At 41.8% G+C, this 22781-nt stretch overlaps 1 protein-coding gene across 1 annotated transcript in view; it reads left to right on the forward strand.

Moving 5' to 3' along the window:
• naf1 (nuclear assembly factor 1 homolog (S. cerevisiae)) overlaps positions 1-22781 on the forward strand; it is a 350613-nt gene that overhangs the window by 312473 nt on the left and 15359 nt on the right. The window contains exon 8 of the mRNA XM_068021523.1: positions 22559-22652. Within this exon, the coding sequence (XP_067877624.1) occupies positions 22559-22652 (94 nt within the window). The remainder of the gene's footprint in view (positions 1-22558; positions 22653-22781) is intronic.

Genomic DNA, 22781 nt, shown 5'->3' on the forward strand with positions numbered 1-22781 from the left:
CATATCATTATGGGACAGGCTTGATGACGAGCAATTCTTCTTACCTGTCCTTTTTTGTATATTCTGATGATTCGAATATAATTTTCACAACGAGATTTATTTTCTGATCACTTCTCATGCTATCAAAATAACAAAATATGCAACTTTGGCCTTCGATATGGAATTACTCACTTTTACAGGTTAGCAGTCCCTGAACTGGTTTAGAAAGTCAAACCCTTATTTATCACTTTCTGATCATGCCAAACTTGAATTACCCCTGACTGACCTAGCCAGATAACGATGACTTTTGATTGGTTAACAGGAAACAAAGAGTAGGCAGAAATGGGTCATTTTCAGGTTGGCAAGCTGTAATGAGTGGAGTGCCACAGGGATCAGTGCTGGGGCTTCAATGATTTACAATCTATATCAATGACTTGGATGAAGGGACAGAAAGCATGGTTGCTAACTTGACTGATGACAAAGATAGGTGGGAGAGCAAGTTGTGAAGAGGATATAAATGATCTGCAAAGGTTAAGTGAGTGGGCAAAGATTTGACAGAGGGACTATAATGTGGAACAGCGTGAACTTGTCCACTTTGGCCAGAAAAATAGAAAAACAACATATTATTTAGATGGAGAGATATTGAAGAACTCTGAGATGTGCGAAACACAAAACGTTGGAATGTATGTACAGCAAGTGATTAAGAAGGCAAATGTAATGTTGTAGTTTATTGCAAGGGGAGTGGAATATAAAAGTTTTGCTACAGTTGTACAGGACATTACTGAGACCACATCTAGAGTACTGTGTACAGTTTTGGTCTCCTTACTTAAGAAAGGATAGAACTGCATTGGAAGCATTTCAGAGAAGGTGCAGTCGACTGATTCCGAGACGAGAAGGTTATCTTAGGAAAGGTTTGACAGGTTGGGTCTGTATTCATTGGGGTTTAAAAAGATGAGAGGTGACCTTATTGAAACATATAAGATCCTGAGGGGACTTGATAGGGTGGATGTTAAAAGGATGTTTCCCCTTGTGGGAGAGACTAAAATTAGGGGGCACAGTTTAAAATTAAGGGGTCTCCCATTTCAGACAGATGAGAAATATTTTCTCAGGGTTGTGAGTCTGTGGGAATCTCTTCCCAGAAAGCGGTGGAGGCAGGGTCATTGAATATTTTTAAGGCAGTGATAGACAGAGTCTTGATAAACAAGGGAGTCAAAGGGTATCGAGGGTAGGCAGGAAAGTGGAGTTGAGTTTACAAACAGATCAATCATGATCTTCTAGAATGGTGGAGCAGGCTCAATGGGCCAAATGGCCAACTCTTGTTCCTAGATCATATGATTCTTCCTCAGCTCTGACTTGCTGAGATGCTAATCGAAGCTACTGCTTAGAAGGAGAAACCTACCTCCTTGGTGTGGGAACTATGTCAACTACCTTGTATAGGTAAGCTTTCCACTGCTCATATACTAAATAAAGACCATTCAAATGTAAACGGTGCAAGCAGCTGTAGGGTCTGTTCAGTGACTCTTCATTGTTCAAAACTAATAGGGCATTTGAGTAGACACATCTGTGATATTGACTTGTTCATCTGTTGTCACAGCTAATTTGTCCTAAGTGACATCTCTGACTATAACCTGTTCTGATGAAAGGTCATGAACCTGAAACATTGGGCTGAATTTTACCAACCCTTTGGTGACAGGCTGGAAGGCAGGAAGGCTGGCAATATTGTGTGGGAAGGCATCGAGTGGTGTGCCTGTCATCTTCCGATGCCATGCCATTTTGCTAGTGGAGAGAAAGTTGGCAGACGGCCCTCCCACCTGCAGCCCAATTGAGCCAATTAAGGGCCTCTTCCTGCCTGCGCTGGCATTTTACCAGTGGCTTAGGGGTCCTGCCGCCACGTGGGGAGACTGCCAGGTAAACTCTAATGGTCTCCCAATGGGCTTCGGTTGTGGGGTGTGGCCTCCTTTTTGGACACACTTTGGCCTGTGGAGGGGCCCCCGGCAGCAGTGTCTGTCCTCATGGCAATGGCCCCGTCTCCCCTAAGTGCCACCTTCCCCACCTCGCTGGGGCCTGCCTGACAGGTCCTGTGTCCCCAGGCCCCACATACCCTACTTGGAGTGTACCAGCCATCAATTGCCCTAATCCTCCAGGTGCAGCACCTGCAATGGCCACTGCTAGCGGTGAGGCTGCTGAGCTACTAGCCCTCTGATTGGGGCGGCAGCCACTTAATTGGCTGCCGCCAGCAAAATGCAGCCATGGGGTCCCACTGCCCACTGAAGCACGGTCACCCCCTGCTTGCAACCCTGGCTATGGGACCGCTGCCACTTATGTAACATCCAACCAGTTAACTGTTAATCCATTGTAATTTCATAGCTACATCATAAAATAAATTAAACCAAAAATTCCTTCTCGGCCAAATAGGTAAAAATCTCAAAATGTTACAATTAATTAAGTAACATTTCTGAGCTGTGCCAAAAACTACCATGCAGATTCATTGATCCTAAGTCAGAGGCTCCCCAGTTGAAGTGTGGGAAGAGGTTATCGTAGGAGTGCGAAGTGGATGAGCTGAAATAAAAACGAAGGGCCAAAGTCCACGTGTTCTGCATACTCTAGCAATCCCCAGTCCAGTTTAATGCCCACAGCCTTCCTCCAACAATCCTTGGTCCAGGTTGATCCCCACAGCTATGCTTCCTTTCGTACCTTTATCTTTAGGTATGGCCAAATGTCTTGCTGTAATTTTCTGCTCTGATTTGTCAGGGATTCCGGTACCATTTCCTTGCTGAAGGAAACTTTTGGATTCAAATGTTAATGTATGGTTCAAGATGGGTCCATGTGCATAGAGCATATGCAGTGCATTTCACTGCAAGGGCGCATGGCTGTTGCATTGTTCCCATGTTATTCGATCTAGATAAGTGGCTCTTTACTGAATGATTTCATCGAATATTACAATGACAAACTGGAGTTTTATTTTTAAAAGAAACCAATAGTTAACAAGTATGTATTGAGAGCACTCATCAGCATAAAACAGGCATAACTAGAGTCCCACAGTCATATGTGTCTTTGCCATAGCTCCATATTCTTAATATACAATGGAAATATAAAGTAATAGATTTTTCTAGTGCTTTTGAATCTTTTTTGCACAGTGGCGCAGTGGTTAGCACCGCAGCCTCACAGCTCCAGCGACCCGGGTTTGGTTCTGGGTACTGCCTGTGCGGAGTTTGCAAGTTCTCCCTGTGACCGTGTGGGTTTCCGCCGGGTACTCTGGTTTCCTCCCACAGCCAAAGACTTGCATGTTGATAGGTAAATTGACCATTGTAAATTGCCCCTAGTGTAGGTAGGTGGTAGGAGAATGGTGGGGATGTGGTAGGGAATATGGGATTCATGTAGGATTAAGTATAAGTGGGTGGTTGTTGGTCGGCACAGACTCGGTGGGCCGAAGGGCCTGTTTCAGTGCTGTATCTCTCTCTGACTCTAATCATTGAGAGCCCTGCAAATGTAAGATAGGTTATTTGATTGAATAGGCGAGCAAAGGTTATAGTAGCTGTTGTCCGTTCATTAAAGAAAACAATTAAATGGACCTACCAATTAATTTGATGATGTAATAGTGTAAAATCTTTACATACTGTTCATGTGATTAGACCATCCCTTGTACAGCTACCATCTTAAATGAAGATTTTGAGCATTATCAATATCATACTACACTTGTGCTGTATCAGCACCAGCTCACTCTCATCTGGATTTCTTTTTGACCAATACAACGGCCAATTGCCAAGAAAATGAACTAAAGATCAAAACTGGCTTCATTGTTTTATTATAACTCTTAACATATTCCCTTAGAATAGTATCTGACTAGATTTAATGAGTTGTATGTTGTGCATGCAAGGAATATGTGGCAAAGTAACAGATTCATTGATCAGGGAGGGTGGAAGTGGGAGGAGTGGATGTTGCAGTGGGTTACCCACTGGTGTCTCACTTCAGCTGCCTGGGTGTGAGGCGGTAAATGAATTTGGAAAGACTCCGTTCACTTCTGTTACGACCGAGGCGGGAGGAATGCACTGTCTTTCTCTAGTTCCACTTATCCACAGGTCACAGCATATATTTAAATGTTTACCCATTTACCGATACGGCCAATCATATACTCTTTTTTTTAAATTTCAGAACAAAATGCACCAATCAGGTTTCTTTCATAAACAAAATTATTAATTATAAAACAAGACTTATCCGGTAAAGATGCAAAACATTAACACATGGTTTTAAATATGAATGTAAACATATATATATTCCCTTCTAAACCCAACACACACACACACGTTAAAGAAAAAATAAATACGTTTTTTCTGCAGAGATTCACTTTACAAAAAGACAAATGAAAAAACTTTGGCCAAATATTAATTCTTGAAGGAAAAAGAGAAGCTTGGAAGGATATCAGTTGTCACTTTGGTCTGGCGTCCAGTACACACAGACGGGTCACTGGGATCTTTTCAGAAGCAGTTCATTCTGGAGATGTCGAGAATTAATCTGGTAGGCTTTCCAGGAGAAATGCGACATTAGGGGTTTCAGTTATCACACTGGATATGCAGGATTTCTCAGACAGAAGGAAAGAGGTGAGCTGGGTGCATTTCTTTTGGCAGGCTGACCTCCAACTGCTGTCAAAACAGGCCGCACCCCAACTGAACCAAAACAATATCCCAAAAGCGAAATCAACTCTTGACCATCATAAATCTTGACATGTCACTTCTCTGTAAACAGCTCTCCCAAGTCACCAAGGCTTCTCTTGTTTATTTAGCTTAAGGCGTGTGACATCCAGTAAAGGTTTGTTTTCAAATAAAACCTCAAGCGTATTCCCAGTGAGCCTTGAAAAAAAAATACATCCATGGAATCTTTTCAGTTTTCCAAATGAACCAATGTCCATAATCTTTAACATAAGTCCTCAACACATTTTAAGAATGGAGCACCTTCATAACACTGCTAAGCCCAACATAAAACAATTGGCAATTTCCTTTAGAGAGGCTACAGGACATTTAGAGTACTAAATGTCATATTGGTGCAGTGGTGGTTACTGTTCTGCCGTTGAAATGAATGCAGATCGGCTTTGCTATATTTAAATCTGGGAGTGCTTCAGCCTGACACTCTGTGTCTGAAATAGAAAGTATTACCCACTGTTGCAATCAAATCTCTTTTTTAAGTTGAGTTCATTGTTAAATCATTTTAAAGTCCATTTAAAATCTTTTATTAATTATAGCCTAGAATTACAGTTGATATAAAACTGCAAAGGTGCTTATTCTTCGCAAGAATCAGACACGCATGTGACATGAAACTCTGGCTCAACAAAAAATGTTTGGGAACCTTTGTCCTAAGTGAGTCAATACTTACAGCAGAAAGACACGAACTAGAACTGCTTTTGCTAAGAAATCAAATTGTTACACAAGCCTGTTATCATGAATCTTTTCTCCATGAATGCTGCTATTTAAGTTCGGTATAATGTACCTGTTGTAAAGGAATCTTGTGTGATTTATGGCAACCATTGCTTTTTGGAAGGAAGGGTTGTGTAGCACTCTTATCAAGTTCTGACATTTCCCATCACATTTGAGATTCAAAGATAAGACTGACTGACCAACTTACTTATGATCTTTTCCATGATGAATAGTTTCATAACATCTTGGTGTTTCCAAGTGCAATTTGCAAAACCTGATTTGCCAATTTACAAACCCAAGCACATTTTTAACATTTTCAAAAATGAGTAAATATTTTTGTAAAACATTTGAATATACTGTAAATTTAGACTCTTGGCATTATGTTCCTCACAATGTTTAGCAATTAACGCTGCTGCTAGCACTGAAAATTTAGTGCTTTGACCTTCATGGAGTCCTTTCTTTTTGCTTGGCTTGGGCATTTTTGACTGATACCTTGAATGAATCAGATCAGTTCTGTTAAATAACTTCAGTGTACCTTGTGTGAAAGGTATTTCTGTCTTTGTCCTGAGTTTATTTACAAGTCCAGTGCATTTATTCCTCAATGACTTATGCACATAGCCTTTCATTTCAGTAACAGAATCATTCTGATAAAATGCTCAAAAGAAATTCACTACTGAAAATTGACATTTACATATAGATTGGAAAGATAAATATATTCGTAAACCATTTCTGTTCTTAATAGAGGTAAATTTCACAAACACCATTACGTTTACATAGGGTTACACAGGATATACAGCATAGAAATAGGCCATTTGGCTCAACCAATCCATGCCAGCATTTATGCTCCATCGAGCCTCCTCCCATTTTTCCTCATCTAAATCTGTCATTGTCACCCTCTATTCTCCCTCATATGCTTGTCTAGCTTCCCCTTAAATGCATCTATGCTACTACGTATGGTATTCCACATTCTCACCACTCTGGGTAAAGATGTTTCTCCTGAATTCCCTTTTGGATTTCTTAGTGACTATCCTGTATTGATGACCTCCAGTTGTACTCTTCTCCACAAGAAGAAACATTCTCTCTGTATCCACAGTCAAAACTTTTCATAATTTTAAAGACCTCTCTTAGGTCACCCCTCAGCCATTTTTCAAGAGAACAGAGACAGAGCCTGTCAATCCTTTTCCTGATATGTATGCCCACGCATTTCTGGTAAAATCCTTGTAAATCTTCTCTGCACCATCTCTAGTGCCTCTATATCTTTTTGATAATATGGCGACCAGAACTGCACGCAGTACTCAGTCTAGCCAAGGTTTGATATAGATTTAGCATAACCTCCCTCCTTTTCAATTCTATCCCTCTAGAAATAAACCCTAGTGCTTGGTGTGCTTTTTCTCTGGCCTTGTTAACATGTGGCGCAACTTTTCATGATTGGTGTGTTTGTACTCCGAGATCCCTTTGTTCCTCTGCCACCTCGACTTGCAGCTTCCAAGTAATAAGTAACCTCCCTATTCTTCGTACCAAAATGTGCTATCTCATATTTATCTGTGTTGAACTTTATTTGCTAATTATTTGCCCATTTTTCAAATTTATTAATGGCCACCTGTAATTTGATGCAGTCCTCCTCAGTATTGACTATTCCCCCACCACAATTTACTGTCATCTGCATATTTAGAAATTGGTGATGTTTTTGATTCCAAAGCCCAAATCGTTGATGTAAATTGTGAACAGCAGTGATCCTAGCACTGATCGTTGTGGAATACCACTTCCCACATTCTGCTATTCTGAATAACTACCCTTTACTTTATTCTCTGCCGTCTTTCTTGAAGCCAGCTAGCAATCCATTCTGCAAGTTGGCCCCTGACTTTGGCCTTTGGCACCACTAGCATTCCCTTCAGCTAGTCACGTAGACAGAATTGCTGCTACAGTTACCAAAGAAAACAATTGACTGATAAACTGCACGCAACATTTGGCACAAGAAGTGTTCTTTCAAATTAAGCAAGCAGTTACTCATTTGTCCTCGTCTTTCTTTAACTCCTGTTTTGATGAGACATGAGCACTAATCTAGTCAGTGCTAAGGTGAAAGATCTAAATGAACTAGGAAGTTTTTTTTAAACTTTGTTTTTTAGTCGATCTCTGAGCTATTACACACAGTAAGTGGGAGAATGTGGTCTCTCTCTTACCCGTCTGTTGGCATTCTCTGTTTCTTGCCTAGTCTCTTTCTTCCCCTTTCTCCCTACTTCTATTTTACTTCTCTGCCTGGTTTTGGTTTTTGCCATTTTATGCTTTGCTTTTGGATAGGTGATGGTGAGTGGTGCCTTGGGGAAAGGTACCACCAAGGACCGTGGACTGCATTTTCTGATGGGACTCTACAGAAAAGCACGAACTCTGCATTATCAGTTCAATTTCCATCCTGATAGCTACATGCGTGTTCCCTTTCCCACACATTCCTCGTATTATATCTGCTAAAACGTAACCTTCCATTTCCCCTCCTATCACTCTCTCTCTATGCACATTGCTACCCTGACTCTTCCTATATAAGTGCTGATAACCTCCCTTCTCTCTCATTCCCCCTCCCTTGCTATCTGCTATCAGCTTTTCGCAGAAGCTTTTTCAGTTTCAAAATTCAACTTTTTTTCGAGTAAGTCAAATGGGATGAGGAGAGACAAGCTATTGACTTCTTTCTATCTGTGCCTTTATATCTGAGTGTCGTCAGCAGTTGGAATCTTTACTTTTTTTAATTATCAACAACACAAATGTAATAAATAAGGCCTTGGGACAAAGGGCCTTTAAGACTTAATGTTTTTTTACTTTCTGCATGGACAGATTCTGGCCTGCGTGTTTCCAGTACTTGCTGCTTTTATTTCCTATTTGCAGCATTTGTAGTACCTTTTTTATTTGATCATGGGATGTGGGCATCGCTGGCTAGGACAGCATTTATTGCTCATCCCTAATTGCCCTTGAGGAGGTGATGGTGAGTTACCTTCTTGAACCGCGGGTGTAGGTACACAAGTGGTGCTGTTAGGAAGGAAGTTCCAGGATTTTGGCCCAGCGACAGTGAAGGGACAGCAATATACTTGCAAGCCAGGATGGTGTGTGGCTTGGAGGGGAATTTGCAGGTGGTGGTGTTCCCGTGCATCTGCTGCCCTTGTCCTTCTAGGTGAAAGATGTTGTGGGTTTGGAATGTGCTGTCGAAGGAGCTTTGGTGAATTGCTGGAGTACATCTTGTAGATAGTGTACACTGCTATTCTGTGTCGGCAGTGAAGGGAGTGAATGCTGAAGGTGGTGGATGGGGTGCCAATCAAGTGAGCTGCTTTGTCCTGGATGGTGTCGAGCTTCTTGATTTTTGTTGGAGCTGCTCTCATCCAGGCAAGTGGAGAGTATTCCATCACACTCACTACTTGTGCCTTTTGTAGACGGTGGACAGGCATTGGGAAGACAGGTGAGTTACTCACTGCAGAATTCCCAGCCTCTGACCTGCTCTTGCAGCCACAGTATTTATGTGGCTGGTCCAGTTCAGTTTCTGGTAATAGTAACCCCCAGGTTGTTGTTGGTAAGGGATTCAGTGATGGTAATGCTATTGAACATCAAGGGGAGATGGTTAGAATCTCTCTTGTTTTAGATGGTCATTGCCTGACACTTGTGATGCGCGAATGTTACGTGCCAATTATCAGCCCAAACCTAGATGTTGTCCAGGTCTTGCTGCATCTGAACATGGGCTGCTTCATTGTCTGTAGAGTTGCGAATGGTGCTGAACATTGTGCAAACATCAGCGGACATTCCCACTTCTGACCTTATGATGGAGGGAAGGTCATTTCTGAAGCAGTTGAAGGTGGTTAGGCCTAGGACACTACCCTGAGGAATTCCTACAGTGATGTCCTGGGTTTGAGATGATTGACCTGCAACAATCGCAACCATCTTCCTTTGTGCTAGGTATGACTCCAACCAGCAGAGACTTTTCCCCCTGATTCCCATTGACTCCAGTTTTGCTAGGGCTCCTTGATGCCATACTCGGTCAAATGCTGCCTTGATGTCAAGGGTAGTCCCTCTCACCTCACCTCCGGAGTTCCACTCTTTTGCCCATGTTTGGACGAAGGCTGTAATGAGGTCAGTAGCTTAGTGGCCCTGGCGGAACCCTAACTGAGCATCAGTGATCAGGTTTATTGCTAAGAAAGTGCCACTTGATAGCACTGTCGATGACCCCTTCCATCACTTTGCTGATGATCGAGAGTAGACTGATAGGGCGGTAATTGGCCAGGGTGGATTTGTGCTGCTTTTAGTGTACAGGACATAACTTGGCAATTTTCCACATTGCCGGTAGATGCCAGTGTTGTAGCTGTACTGGAACAGCTTGCTAAGGCGCGGCTAGTTCTGGAGCCCATGTCTTCAATTCTATTGCCGGAATGTTGTCAGGGCCCGTAACCTTTTGCTTTTTTATATTATTGGTCCCTTTCTGTTTCCTTCAATATTCAGCTGTTTTTTTTTTCTTGAAGATAGCAAATTAGGATGAGAAATGCCATTGGCAGCCAATGCATGCCATTATTAACATGCAAATTGGTTAGCAGCTTGTAGCGAGGAAGAGCTATCCAGTGAATTATGAATTGCCAGAAGTTACTGACCAATTTGCAATGCTCTGCCATTAGCTTCACAAAGGTGACATCTTTCTTTAACCTTCCTGTGAGTTTCATGAATATGCTTCCTTGGGTCTTTTTGCTCCATTAGAGGTTCTATACAAATGTGAATTATTTTTGTAACAGCATATATATCCTTTTAAGAACATAGTTATTAAGACTGCTATTCAATGTCTGTGGCCCAGAAAGTAATTACAAGTACGAAATCTCAATCCTTTGGATAGTGAATCAATGGAAATGTAAAAAATATCAAATTTTAAATATTTATATTTTTTCTGCCTTTTTTGTTGGCATCCAATTGTTCTTTCACTTCTGTTTCTGTGCCTGATTTGACATTGAATTCGTCCACTCTAATTCACTATCCTTCTCAGTCATTAATCTTTCTTTCTCAATCCTTAAATCTCAGTGACTAAGGAAATAAACTATTCACATCATTCACCAAGGTCTCAGATGCCCTGTGCCCTCACCCACTGATATCAGCTCTCACTTCCAGCAACTTAGAGGCAAAAAGACTTTGAGCTGAATGGTGCAGAAAAAGTCTAACTCGGCACACAACGAGCTGCCCTGCTCCTGCAAAATCTGGGATAATGTCTGTATCTCAGCTTAATGTGCTTTATGAAGTTGTAGAATACAAAACAAACTTGAAACAGGCGTAAGACCAGTGCACTATTTTTTCATTCTGCCTTGATGTCTCGCATGGGTTTAATTTTGACTTCAGATGATAGCATAAAATGAGCATTACCAAATCAATTGTTTGCTGTGCAGCTTTCCTGATTTTCATTTCCAGACTTCAGTGGATAACAGGCAGCTGATCCAATATCGCCAGTTTTACATTATCAAAAATACCCTTTTTAAAAAAAAAATCATATAAACATTACCTGAATAAAGCCTATGAAATTGTCCTCAAATAATTTTGGAAAAGTAAATCGGTCAAAACCGCTGGAAGCTAAAGAATAATTTTCCAGACATTCAGCTGAACGTACAAGGCTGGTGCATTCTTCAATATTGATGACTGCGCAGTCATCAAACGATTAACAGAATCAACATTTCTGTTCAAAAAATATTGTGTGCATGTTTGGGTTTTTGGGAGATGTTGAGGCCTTCAGGTAAAAAGTTTAATGAAAGGATTTAAAAGATAATTCAGTGAATGAATTTATTTGAAATCTTGTGAAATACATGATCTGATTTATTTTTACAGACTTAGAGTGTAGGGTTGAGGGCATGTGCTATCATAGCCAGCTCAAACCTATTCTCACCCATTGGAACCTGATGTAAAATAAAGTGCAGGACATAGACAGGCTGGTAGAATGGGTGGATACATGACAGATAAAATTCAAAGCAGAAAAATGTGAGGAGATAAGTTTTGGTAGGAAGAATGAAGAGAAAAATAGATGGTACAACTTCAAAGGGAATGCAAGAAGAGAGAGACCTGGGTGTGTGTGCACACAAATCTTCGAAGGCATCAGGATAAGTTGTTAAAGCATATGGAATCCTGGCCTTTATAAATGGAGGCATAGAGTACAAAAGCCAAGAGGTTTTGCTAAACCTATAGAAAACACTAGCTTGGCCCCAGCTGGAGTAGAGTCATAACGGCACAGAAGGAGGCCATTTGGCCGGTCGAGTCCATGCCTGCTCTCTGGGGAGTAATCCAGTCAGTCTCATTTCCCTGTTCTATCCCCTTCGCCTTGCAAATTTATTTCCCTCAAGTGCCCAACCAATCTCCTTCTGACATGATTCATCTCTCCTTCTACCACCTTCATAGGCAGCCAGTTCTAGGCCATTACCATTCGCTGCAAAAAGAGTTCTTCCTCACATTCCCTGCATCACTTGCTCAAAACCTTAAATCTGTGTCGCCTAGTCCTTGCACCATCAGCTAATGGGCACAGCCTTTCTTTGTCTACCTTATCTAAATCTGTCATATTCTTGTACACTCTCCTCTTGTTGCATCTCCCCTCAATCTCCTTTGCTCCAAGGAGAACAACCCCAGCTTCTTCAACCTAACCTTGTAGCTAAAATCCCTCATTCCTGGAACCATTCAGGTAAATCTCAGCACTGCTCGAGGACTCTCATCGTTCCTAAAGTGTGGTGATCAGAACTGCACACAGTACTCTAGTTGTGGCCCAACCAGAGCTTTATATAGGTTCAGCATAACTTCTCTGCTTTTGCACTCAATGCCTCTATTTATGAAGCCCAAGATCCCACGTGCTTTGCGAACTACTCTCTCAATATGTCCTGCCACCTTCAAAGATCTATGCACATGAACCCCCAGGTTCCTGTGTCCCTGCACACACATTAGAAATGTGCCATTAAGTATTTATTGCCTCTCTCTGTCTCTTCTGCCAAATTGCATCATCTCACACTTCTCCGTATTATGTCCATTTCTGGGCACCGCACTTTAGAAAGGACATGAAGGCTTTGCAGAGGGTACAGAAGCGGTTTACTTGGATGGTTCCCCAGATGAGGGATTACAGTGAGGTGAATAGACTGGAGTAGCTGTGCTTGTTTTCCTTAGAGCAGACAAAGATTTGATAGAGGTATTCAAGATCATGAGTTTAGAAGGAGTAAATTAGGAGAAACGATTTCCAATCGCAGAAAGGGCGATAACCAGAGAACACAGTTGTAAGGTGATTTATGAACATCTGAACATACAAATTAGGAGCAGTAGTTGGCCATTCGGCCCCTCTAACCTGCTCCACCATTCAATAAGATCATGTCTGATCTGTTTGTGTCTCGAATTCCACACTCGCATCTACCCCTGATAACCTTTGATTCCCTTGCCTAACAAGAATCTATCTACCCCCGCCTTAAAAATATTCAATGACCCTGCCTCCACCACCTTTTGAGGCAGAGAGTTCCAAAGTCGCACAACCCTCAGAGAAAAAAATTCTGCTCATCTCTGTGCTGAAAGGCTGACCCCTCATTTTAAAACAGTGCCCCCTAGTTCTGGAATCCCCCACAAGAGGAAACATCCGTTCCACATCCACCTTGCCAAGACCGTTCTGGATCTTATACACTTCAATCAAGTCTCCCCTCACTCTTCTAAACTCCAGTGAAAACAAGCCCAGTCTGTCTAACCTTTCCTCATAAGACAACCTGCTCATTCCAGGTATCAGTCTAGTAAACCTCCTCTGAACCGCCTCCAATACATTTACATCCTTCCTTAAATAAGGAGACCAAAACTACAAACAGTATTCGAGATGTGGTCTCACCAATGCCCTATTTAACTGAAGCATAACATCCTTACTTTTATTTTCAATTCCTTTCATAATAACGGATAGCATTCCATTAGACTTCATTATGACTTGCTGTACCTGCATACTACCTTCTTGTGACTCGTGCACTAGAAGACCTAGATCCCTCTGCACCTCAGAATTCTGCAGTCGTTCTCCGTTTAAGTACTACTCTGCTTTATTATTATTCTTTCCAAAGTGAACAACTTCACATTTTGCCACATTATACTCCATCTGCCAGATTTTTACCCACTCACTCAACCTATCTTTATAGGTCTGCAAGCTCTTTATGTCCTCTTCACAACATACTTTCCCACCTATCTTTATGTCATCTACAAATTTAGCTACCAAGCCATCACTCCCCTCATCTAAGTAATTGATATAAATTGTAAAATGTTGAGGCCCCGGCACAAACCCCTTTGGAACTCCACTTGTCACATCCTGCCAATCAAAAAAGGACCCATTTATGTATACTTTGTTTTCTGCCAGCCAGCCAGCCAATCTTCTATCCATGCGAATATGTTACTCCCTGCACTATGAGCTCCTACTTTTCGCAATAACCTTTTATGTGGCACCTTGGCAAAGGACGAAGGGCAACACAAGGATAAATCTTTTTACGCAACAAGTGATTAGAATTTGGCCTAATAGGGTGGTGGATGCAATTTCAATAATCGCTTTCAAATCACACTAGATAAATCCTTGAAGGAGAAAAAATGCATTAATATGGGGGGGAAGCGGGGGCATGGGATTAACTAGATTGCTTTTCAAAAGAGTCAGCACAAATTAAATGGATTGAATGGTCACTCTCTGCCAAAAACTCGGTAAGAGAGTGAGAGAAAAAACACAGCGGGAGCAGAGCCAGGAGCATCATCAAGCTTTATATAAATAGTTTATAAAATAAACTGTTTATTCTTTGACAACTAAGAAATGTCATGCAGGCCCCCAGCTGCCAAGAATGAGACATATTAATTTTGTCATATGAACAATGATTTTAAACTTGTTGGGAAAAAGAGAAGGCCTGTTACAAGGGCTGCCAGACACTTAGCTGACAAATATTTGCATACTAACAGACAGTGCTTGTGGAGACAAAAGGACCATTCCCTGACACATTCAACAAACAATGCATTTTGATTACCAGACATTGAAGGTGTAAGGAAGAACATTCCAGAGACTGCTAAGATGATACAATCCACAAAAACCAGGACTGGTTAAACCAACTGGTCACATGACTAACTTGCTGGTCCAGGGTTTTTTGAACTAATCACAGAGCTTTTGAACTCAGAAAGACTGCTTGCTCCTGGAGTGAGAAGACCTCTTCTGTCTGCTCCCATCTCTTCCTCACAAGCCTCTGGACCCACTGAGGACACATGAACCTAGAGAGAAAAATCTCCTACATCGAACAAGGTTTAAGAAGAATACTGGGCCCTAACAAAAAGCAAGGCCTACCTACAATCAAGGACTTTACAGCAAGCTCAAAGAACAATAGCCAAAACCATCTTCAGATATTGCCTCAAACTTATCCACTTTATTTCTTCTCTTTTCTGTCTCTATCGGCGTGTGTGTATCACGTATGCATGCTAGCATGGGCACATTGCGTATTCATAGGCGTTAACCGAATTCGAGTTTAATAAAGTTCGACCCTTTTCTTTAAACCTAAGCAAACCTGTTTGGCTAGTTTCTTTGCCTTATAATTGGAAGTTAGCTAACGAGGGTTCACCAAGGAGGAGCTAAAACAATAGTGTGTTTAAAATTGAACCTTGTTACAGTAAGACTAGGTGAAGGCTGAGAGGGAACCCTAGCCCCTTCCTCACCTGGTTGTAACAGAAAACTAAAATATATATATTTAAAAATTCTGATTTATGTTCAGAAGGAAGAGGTTGCTCTTCTATTTAGTGTCTTATCGCTCCTCAAACATCTCCGGGTGCTTCACAAAACCAGATTTGATTTGAAATGCATTAACAGATGTTTTGTAATCAAACATGGCAGCCTTTTCGTGCACTAGCGCACTCCAAGTTATCTCTTTATGGTGTTGACTGAGGGAGGAATGTTGTTCAGGACAGCAGAAGAACTTTAACCAATGCTATGGAATCTTTAACAGCCATCTAATCGTTGGCAGCAGAGTCCTCAGTTTATTGTCTTATCTGACGGATGACAATACAGCAATGAATGACTTGGGGAAAGTTCATTAGTTGCAGATTGCCAATAGCCTAATACATACTCCAGCAATTCTGGTATGATAACTCTGTTTTAAATTTGTGCATGCAAGGGATACTAATTAGTGGTGCTGTCGGGCAGAAACACTGTGTGAATCATCGCTGCTGATAACTAAAGTGAACATTCCAGATTGATAGAGATTGGAGAACTGCAACAGCTATTTGAGTTCCTGACTTAGATTGTAAAAGTCTTTGAAAGGAATGTGGAATATCTCTGTCCAAAGTACTCTTTTATATTCGTGTAATTAAGAAAAAGCTCTGCCAAAAATCTGATTTAATATACTATATAAAAAAAAATCATCTGTGCCATTGAGATACTTGCCAAGTTAGATTTTGTTTCCTACTGAGCCACTTTGTGACAGCACTGACAGGGAGTTGCACCATGCATCACTTACACAGTTCCACTCGTACTATTTGACAAAACAACTGTAATAGTTTGCCTTGGTAACAAACTATCTGCTTTATATGGGATGCTGGTCAACACAGGAAGAGTTCCCTGGTCCTGGAGGAAGAAAAGTGCCATTTGACTATGTTTCATTCAGTATGCAAAATCAGACAAAACTTTCAATAAAAAGTATTTGACCTGCACTTCTGTTTCTCTTTAAGCACCAGTAACTCCATACACTCACCATCCAGTAAGAGACTGAGAGTTAGTCACATCTCTCCAGTATGAGAGAAGGTGGTCTTTTGCCTCCGTGACTTTGAACTGCACGGAATCTATTACTGAAGAGGGAAACCATGTTATACCAATGGACAGAAAATTGGGTTTTTAGAATGCAGAAGTTGCTGATGACTAGTAGAGACCAGCTTTTTTGAGGATTCCTACCCTTCTATCAGCTTTATTTGAATTTGCTTTAGGCACAATCAGATGCTGGCAAAGTATTTGAAAATAAATTGAACACTCAATGAAAGCTCCTGCTTATTAGCTGATTTTTTTTTTTATTCATTCATGGAATGAGCGTATCACTGACAAGGCCAGCATTTGTTGCCCATCCCTACTTGCCCTTGAGAAGGTGATGGCGAACTGCTGTGGTCCATGTGGTGTAGGCACAGTGCTGTTAGGAAGGGGGTTCCAGCTTTTGAACCAGCAACAGTGAAGGAATGGTGATATAGTGATGCAGGCCCCCACCTGCCAAGAATGAGGCACATTAATTTTGTTACATGGACATTAATTTTCAAATTGTTGCTTCGAAGAAGAGAAGGCCAGTAGCAAGGGGTTGACAGGCCCCTGGCTGGAAAAACAGTTTTGCATATTAATAGTGTTTGAAAGGACAAGACAATCCACAAATCCAGAAGTGGTTATACCAATCGGTCACTTGACTGCCCCGCTGGCCAACTTGGGGAATTTTAAATTGTAGAGACAGTGTTTGAACTGGCAGAAAGCAGAATGATCCTGGACTGAAGAAGACCTTCTGTCTGTCTGCCTGCTCCCATCTCTTTCTCACCAGCTTCTGAATCCATTGAAGATACATGAACCCCAAGAGAGAAAAGTCTCCTACAGTGAACAAGATTTAAGAAGAATACTGGGCCCCAACAAAAAGCAAGATCCACCTACAAGCAAGGACTCTACAGTGAGCTTGAAGACCCGGAACAAAAACTCTTCAGATATTGCCCTAAACTTTTCCACTTTATTTATTCTCTTTTCTATGCCTGTCTGCATGTGTGTATTGCATATGCATGCTAGCGTGGGTACGTCATGTATCCGTAGGCGTCAACCAAATTAGAGTTTAAGTTTAATAAAATTTCACTTTTCTTCTTTATACCTAAGAAAGCCTGTTTGTGCTGGTTTCTTTGCCTTATAATTGGAAAGCGGTGAACAAAGATTCACCAAGGGGGAGCAAAAAACATGGTGTGTTTAAAATTAAACCCTGTTACAGTAAGAACAGGTGAAGGCTGAAATGGACCCCTCAACCTCTTTCTCACCTGGCCATAACAGTTCCAAGTCAGAATGGTGTGTGGCTTGCAACGAAACTTGCAGGTGGTGGTGGTCCCATATGTCTGTTGTCCTTGTCCTTCTAAGTAGTGGAAATCGCAGGTTTGGAAGGTGCTACTGAAGGATGCTTGGTGAGTTGCTGCAATACATCTTGTTGATACACACTGCTGCAACTGTGCACTGGTGGTGGATGGGGTGCCGATCAAGCAAGCTACTTTGCCCTAGATGGTGTCGAGCTTCTTGAGTGTTATTGGCGCTGAACCCATCCAGTCAAGTGGAGAGTACTCCTCCACTGTCCTGACTTGTGCCTTGTAGATGTTGGGCAGGCTTTGAGGGGTCATGAGATGAGTTTCTCACTGCAAAATTCCCAGCTTCTGACCGGCTCTTGTAGGCACAGTATTTATATGGCTAGTGCAGTTACGTTTCTGGTCAGTGGTAAGTCCCAGGATCTTGTTGATGGGGGATTCAGCGTTGGTAATGCTGTTGAACATCAAAGGTAGATGATTAGATTCTTTCTTGTTGGAGATGGTCATTGCCTGGCAGTTGTGTGGCACAAATGTTACTTATCAGTCCAAGCCTGAACCCAAATTGAGCCTCAGTGCGCAGGTTATTGCTGTTTAAGTGCCATTTGATAGCACTGTAGATGACGCCTTCCATCACTTTGCTGATGATTTATTCTTCCTTGAACTCGGGGTTGATGCCAGAGGAGTGGAGAATTGCAAACGTTACACCCTTGTTCAAAAAAGGATGTAAAGATAAGCCCAGCAACTACAAGCCAGTCAGTTTAACTTTGGTGGAAAAACTTCTAGAAAAATAATTAGGGACAAAATCAATAGTCACATGGACAAATGTGAGTTAGTTAAGGAAAGCCAGCATGGATTTCTTTGGGAAAATCATGTTTAACTAACTTGCTGGAGTTTTTTGAGGAGGTAACAGTGAGGGTTGATGAGGGCAATGCTGTTGATGTGGTGTACATGGACTTTCAAAAGGCGTTTGATGCAGTGCCACACAACAGACTTGTGAGCAAACTTGTAGCTCATGGAATAAAAAGGACGGTAGCAACATGGATATGAAAATTGACTGAATAACAGGAAACAAGGATTAGTGGTTAATGGATGTGTTTTGGGCTGGAAGAAGGTTTGTAGTGGAGTTCCCTAGGGATCAGTGTTGGGATCCTTGCTTTTCCTGACATAAATTAATGACCTAGACCTTGGTGTTTAGGGCACAATTTCAAAGTTTGCAGATAATATGAAACTTGGAAGCATTGTGAACTGTGAAGAGGATAGTGTAGAACTTCAAAAGGACATAGATAAGTTGGTGGAATGGGCAGACAGGTGGCAGATGAAGTTCAATGCAGAAAAATGTGAAGTGATTCATTTTGGTAGAAAGAGCCTGAAGAGACAATATGGAATAAAGGGCACAATTCTATAGGGGGTGCAAGATCAGGGGGACCTAGGTGTATATATGCATAAGTAATTGAAGGTGGTAGGACAGGTTGAGAGAATGGTTCATAAAGCATACAGTATCCTGGGCTTTGTTAATAAGGGCATAGAGTGCAATAGCAATGGAGGACAGAAATATACCAGAAATGTTGGGGAACACAGGGTTCAGTGAGAGGGAGGAACTGAAGGAAATCAGTATTAGTAGAGAAATGGTGTTGGGGAAATTGATGGGATTGAAGGCCAATAAATCCCCAGGGCTTGATAATCTACATCCCAGAGTACTTAAGGAAGTGGCCCTAGAAATAATGGATGCATTGGTGGTCATCTTCCAAGATTCGAGAGACTCTGGAACAGTTCCTACAGATTGGAGGGTAGCAAATGTAACCCCACTATTTAAAAAGGAAGGTAGAGAGAAAACAGGGAATTATAGACCAGTCAGCCTGATGTCGCTAGTGGGGAAAATTCTAGAGTCCATTATCAAAGATTTTATAGCAGAGCACTTGGAGAACAGTGGTAGAATCGGACAGAGTCAGCATGGATTTACGAAAGGGAAATCATGCTTGACAAATCTACTTGAATTCTTCGAGGCTGTAACTAGTAGAGTTGATGAGGGACAGCCAGTGGATGTGGTTTATTTGGACTTTCAGAAGGCTTTCGACAAAGTCCCACATAAGACGTTAGCGTGTAAAATAAAAGCACATAGGATTGGGGGTAGTGTATTGCGATGGATGGAAAATTAATGGCAGACAGGAAACACAGAGTAGGAATAAATGGGTCTTTTTCCGAATGGCAGGCAGTGACTAGTGGGGTACAGCAGGGATCGGTGCTAGGACCCCAGCTATTCACAATACACATTAATGATTTAGATGAGAGAACTAGATATAATCTCTCCAAATTTGCAGATGACACAAAGCTGGGTGGGAGGGTGAGTTGTGAGGAGGATGCAGAGAGGCTTCAGGGTGATTTGGACAAGTTGAGTGAGTGGGCTAATGCATGGCAGTTGCAGTATAATGTGGATAAATGTGAGGTTATCCACTTTGATAGCAAAAACAGGGGAAGGCAGATTATTATCTGAACCGCTATAAACTGAGAGAGGGGAATATGCAATGAGACCTGGGTGGTGGTGTACGCAAGTTGCTGAAGATAAGCATGCAGGTGCAACAGGCGGTAAAAAAAGGCAAATGGTATGTTGGCCTTCATAGCGAGAGGATTCGAGTACAGGAGCAGGGATGTCTTGCTGCAATTATACAGGGCCTTGGTGAGGCCACACCTGGAATATTGTGGTGCAGTTTTATTCTCCTTATCTGAGGAAGGATGTTCTTGCTATAGAGGGACTGCAGCGAAGGTTTACCAGACTGATTCCTGGGATGGTGGGACTGACGTATAAGGAGAGATTGAGTCGGTTAGGATTATATTCGCTGGAGTTCAGAAGAGTGAGGCGCGATCTCACAGAAACCTATAAAATTCTAACAGACTTGACAGGGTAGATGAAGGAAGGATGTTCCCGATGGTGGGGGAGTCCAGAACCAGGGGTCATTGTCTGAGGATACGGGGTAAACCTTTCTGGACTGATATGAGGAGAAATTACTTCACCCAGAGAGTGGTGAGCCTGTGGAATTCGCTACCACTGAAAGCTGTTGAGGCCAAAACATTGTATGTTTTCAAGAAGAGTTAGATATAGCTCTTGGGGTGAAAGGGATCAAAGGATATGGAGGGAAAACGGGAACAGGTTACTGAGTTGTATGATCAGCCATGATCACAATGAATGGCAGAGCAGGCTCAGAGGGCCGAATGGCCTACTCCTCTTATTTTCTATGTTTCTACGTAAGTTATGTTGAATTGTATAAGACACTAGTTCGGCCTCAGCTGCAGTATTGCTTCCAATTCTGGGCGCCAAACTTGGGGAAAGACATGAGGGCATTGGAGAGAGTACAGAATAGATTCACAAGAATGTTTCCAGGGATGAGGAGCTTCAGTTATGAAGATTGATTGGAGAAGTTAGGACTGTTTTCCTTGGAGAAGAGAAAGCTGAGAGGTGATTTGATAGAGGTATTCAAAATCATGAGGGGTCTGCACAGAGTAGATAGAGAGAAACTGTTCCCACTCATGAAAGGATCAAGAACAAGAGGGCACAGATTTAAAGTATTTGGTCAGAGAAGCAAAAGTGACACGAGGAAAAGCTTTTTCACACAGCGAGTGGTTAAGGTCTGGAATACATTGCCTGAGAACGTGGTGGAAGCAGGTTCAATTGAAGCAACAAAAGACAGTTATATGAAAAGGATGAATGCGCAGGGGTTTGAGGAGAGGACAGGGGAATGGAAAAGAGGGAGTTGCTCTTTCAGAGAGCCAGCGCGGACATGATGGGCCGAATGGCGCTGTAACGCTTCTGTTATGATGGAGAGTAGACTGTGTGGTAATTGGCTAGATTGGATTTGTCCTGCTTTTTGCAGACAGGACATATCTTGGCAATTTTCCACATTGTCGGAAAGATGCCAGTGTTGTAGTTACTGGAACAGCTTGGATAGGAGTGTGGCTAATTCTGGAGCACAAGTCTTCACTGCAGCCAGGATGTTGTCAGGGCCTATAGCTGTTGCTTTATTCAGTGCCTTCAGCTGTTTCTTAATTAACTTGTGTGAATCGGATTGGTCGAAGCCTGGCATCTGTGATGCAGGGGACCTCGAGAGGAGGCTGTGATACTTTAGAACTCTGTGCTTGGAATACAGTAGATGTTTATTAGGAAATGATGATTGACCTTTCTTCAGTTCCATCTTTGCTGATTAATGAGTGCTGGCAATCTTTTCGGGTACACCAAAGTGGCCTTTACTTGCTTGAAGCTTGACAGTGACTCTTTACAGGTTATTCAGTCACAGGGACATCAGAGCCTTCGCCAATCTCTGTTTTCACCATAAATCCACACTTCCACCAGCTGTCACTTTATAGATATCAGGGATGGGATCTTTGGTTGATTTTCGTTCTATAATTCGGGGCATCGAGGTCAATTATAATATCCTTACTGCTGTTCTAGCTGAGAACTGCTGACTTACCACAGACCAGAGGTCAAACCTGAGACCTCCCTGCTCTGCGCAGCTTAGTGGGTAAATTCAGTGCATCAGCAGGGAACTAATGGTTCTCGTCATACTGCTTGCACAATGTGCAGGTAGTCCTCTATGAACTTGTAATTAGTTTGATATGATAATGGTATTTGAGTTGGAATCAAATGTGACTAATTTTGTATTTTATATGCAAGGCAAATTGGGGGCTGGTTATCCAACTACTTGAAAATATTGTAAAATAAATTGCCCTGATGTGTTACACTGTGAAGTTTAATTTCTAGCTGGACTTGTGTTCATCCACATCTCAACTCTTTTAATACTGTTGCTGCTGAGGCCAGTGCAGTTTTCTAGCTGCATGTGTTAATAGGGATCAGATTAACTTCTGGTTGTGATAGTACAGTAATAGGTTTAAACTTCAAATATGGAACATCATACAGTTCACATATTTTGAGGTATTTTGTCTATGTAACTGATGCTCCATATGCCTAATGTTCTTATGCTCGGTGTTCAAGTGCAGTAATAATGTCATTAAAATGAGATTAAGGGGTTTTTAGATAACACAGATGTCTCATTTAAAAGCCATGTGTGGTTGATTACTGCGTTTCTAAGTGTGACAGGAAGCCATGAAATGCAAGAATTAGTCATAAACCAAATGATTATGGTCTTTAATAGGCTCTGGATTTCAGTGATGATGAAAAAGAGAAAGAAGCGAAGCAAAAGAAGAAAAGGAAGCAACAAAATCATGGAGATAAAAGCACTCGAGCTGGTGAGTCATTGTATGTAGTTTTAACCAGTGTCTTTGTTTACACCAAAAAACCTAACTTTGATCCCATGCAGTTCAGTGGTCAAGGTAAAAGTATCACCTATCAAGCAAACTCCCCTTGTCAATAGATAT

Source organism: Heterodontus francisci, chromosome 1 (assembly GCF_036365525.1).
Source record: "Heterodontus francisci isolate sHetFra1 chromosome 1, sHetFra1.hap1, whole genome shotgun sequence".
NCBI lineage: Eukaryota > Metazoa > Chordata > Chondrichthyes > Heterodontiformes > Heterodontidae > Heterodontus > Heterodontus francisci.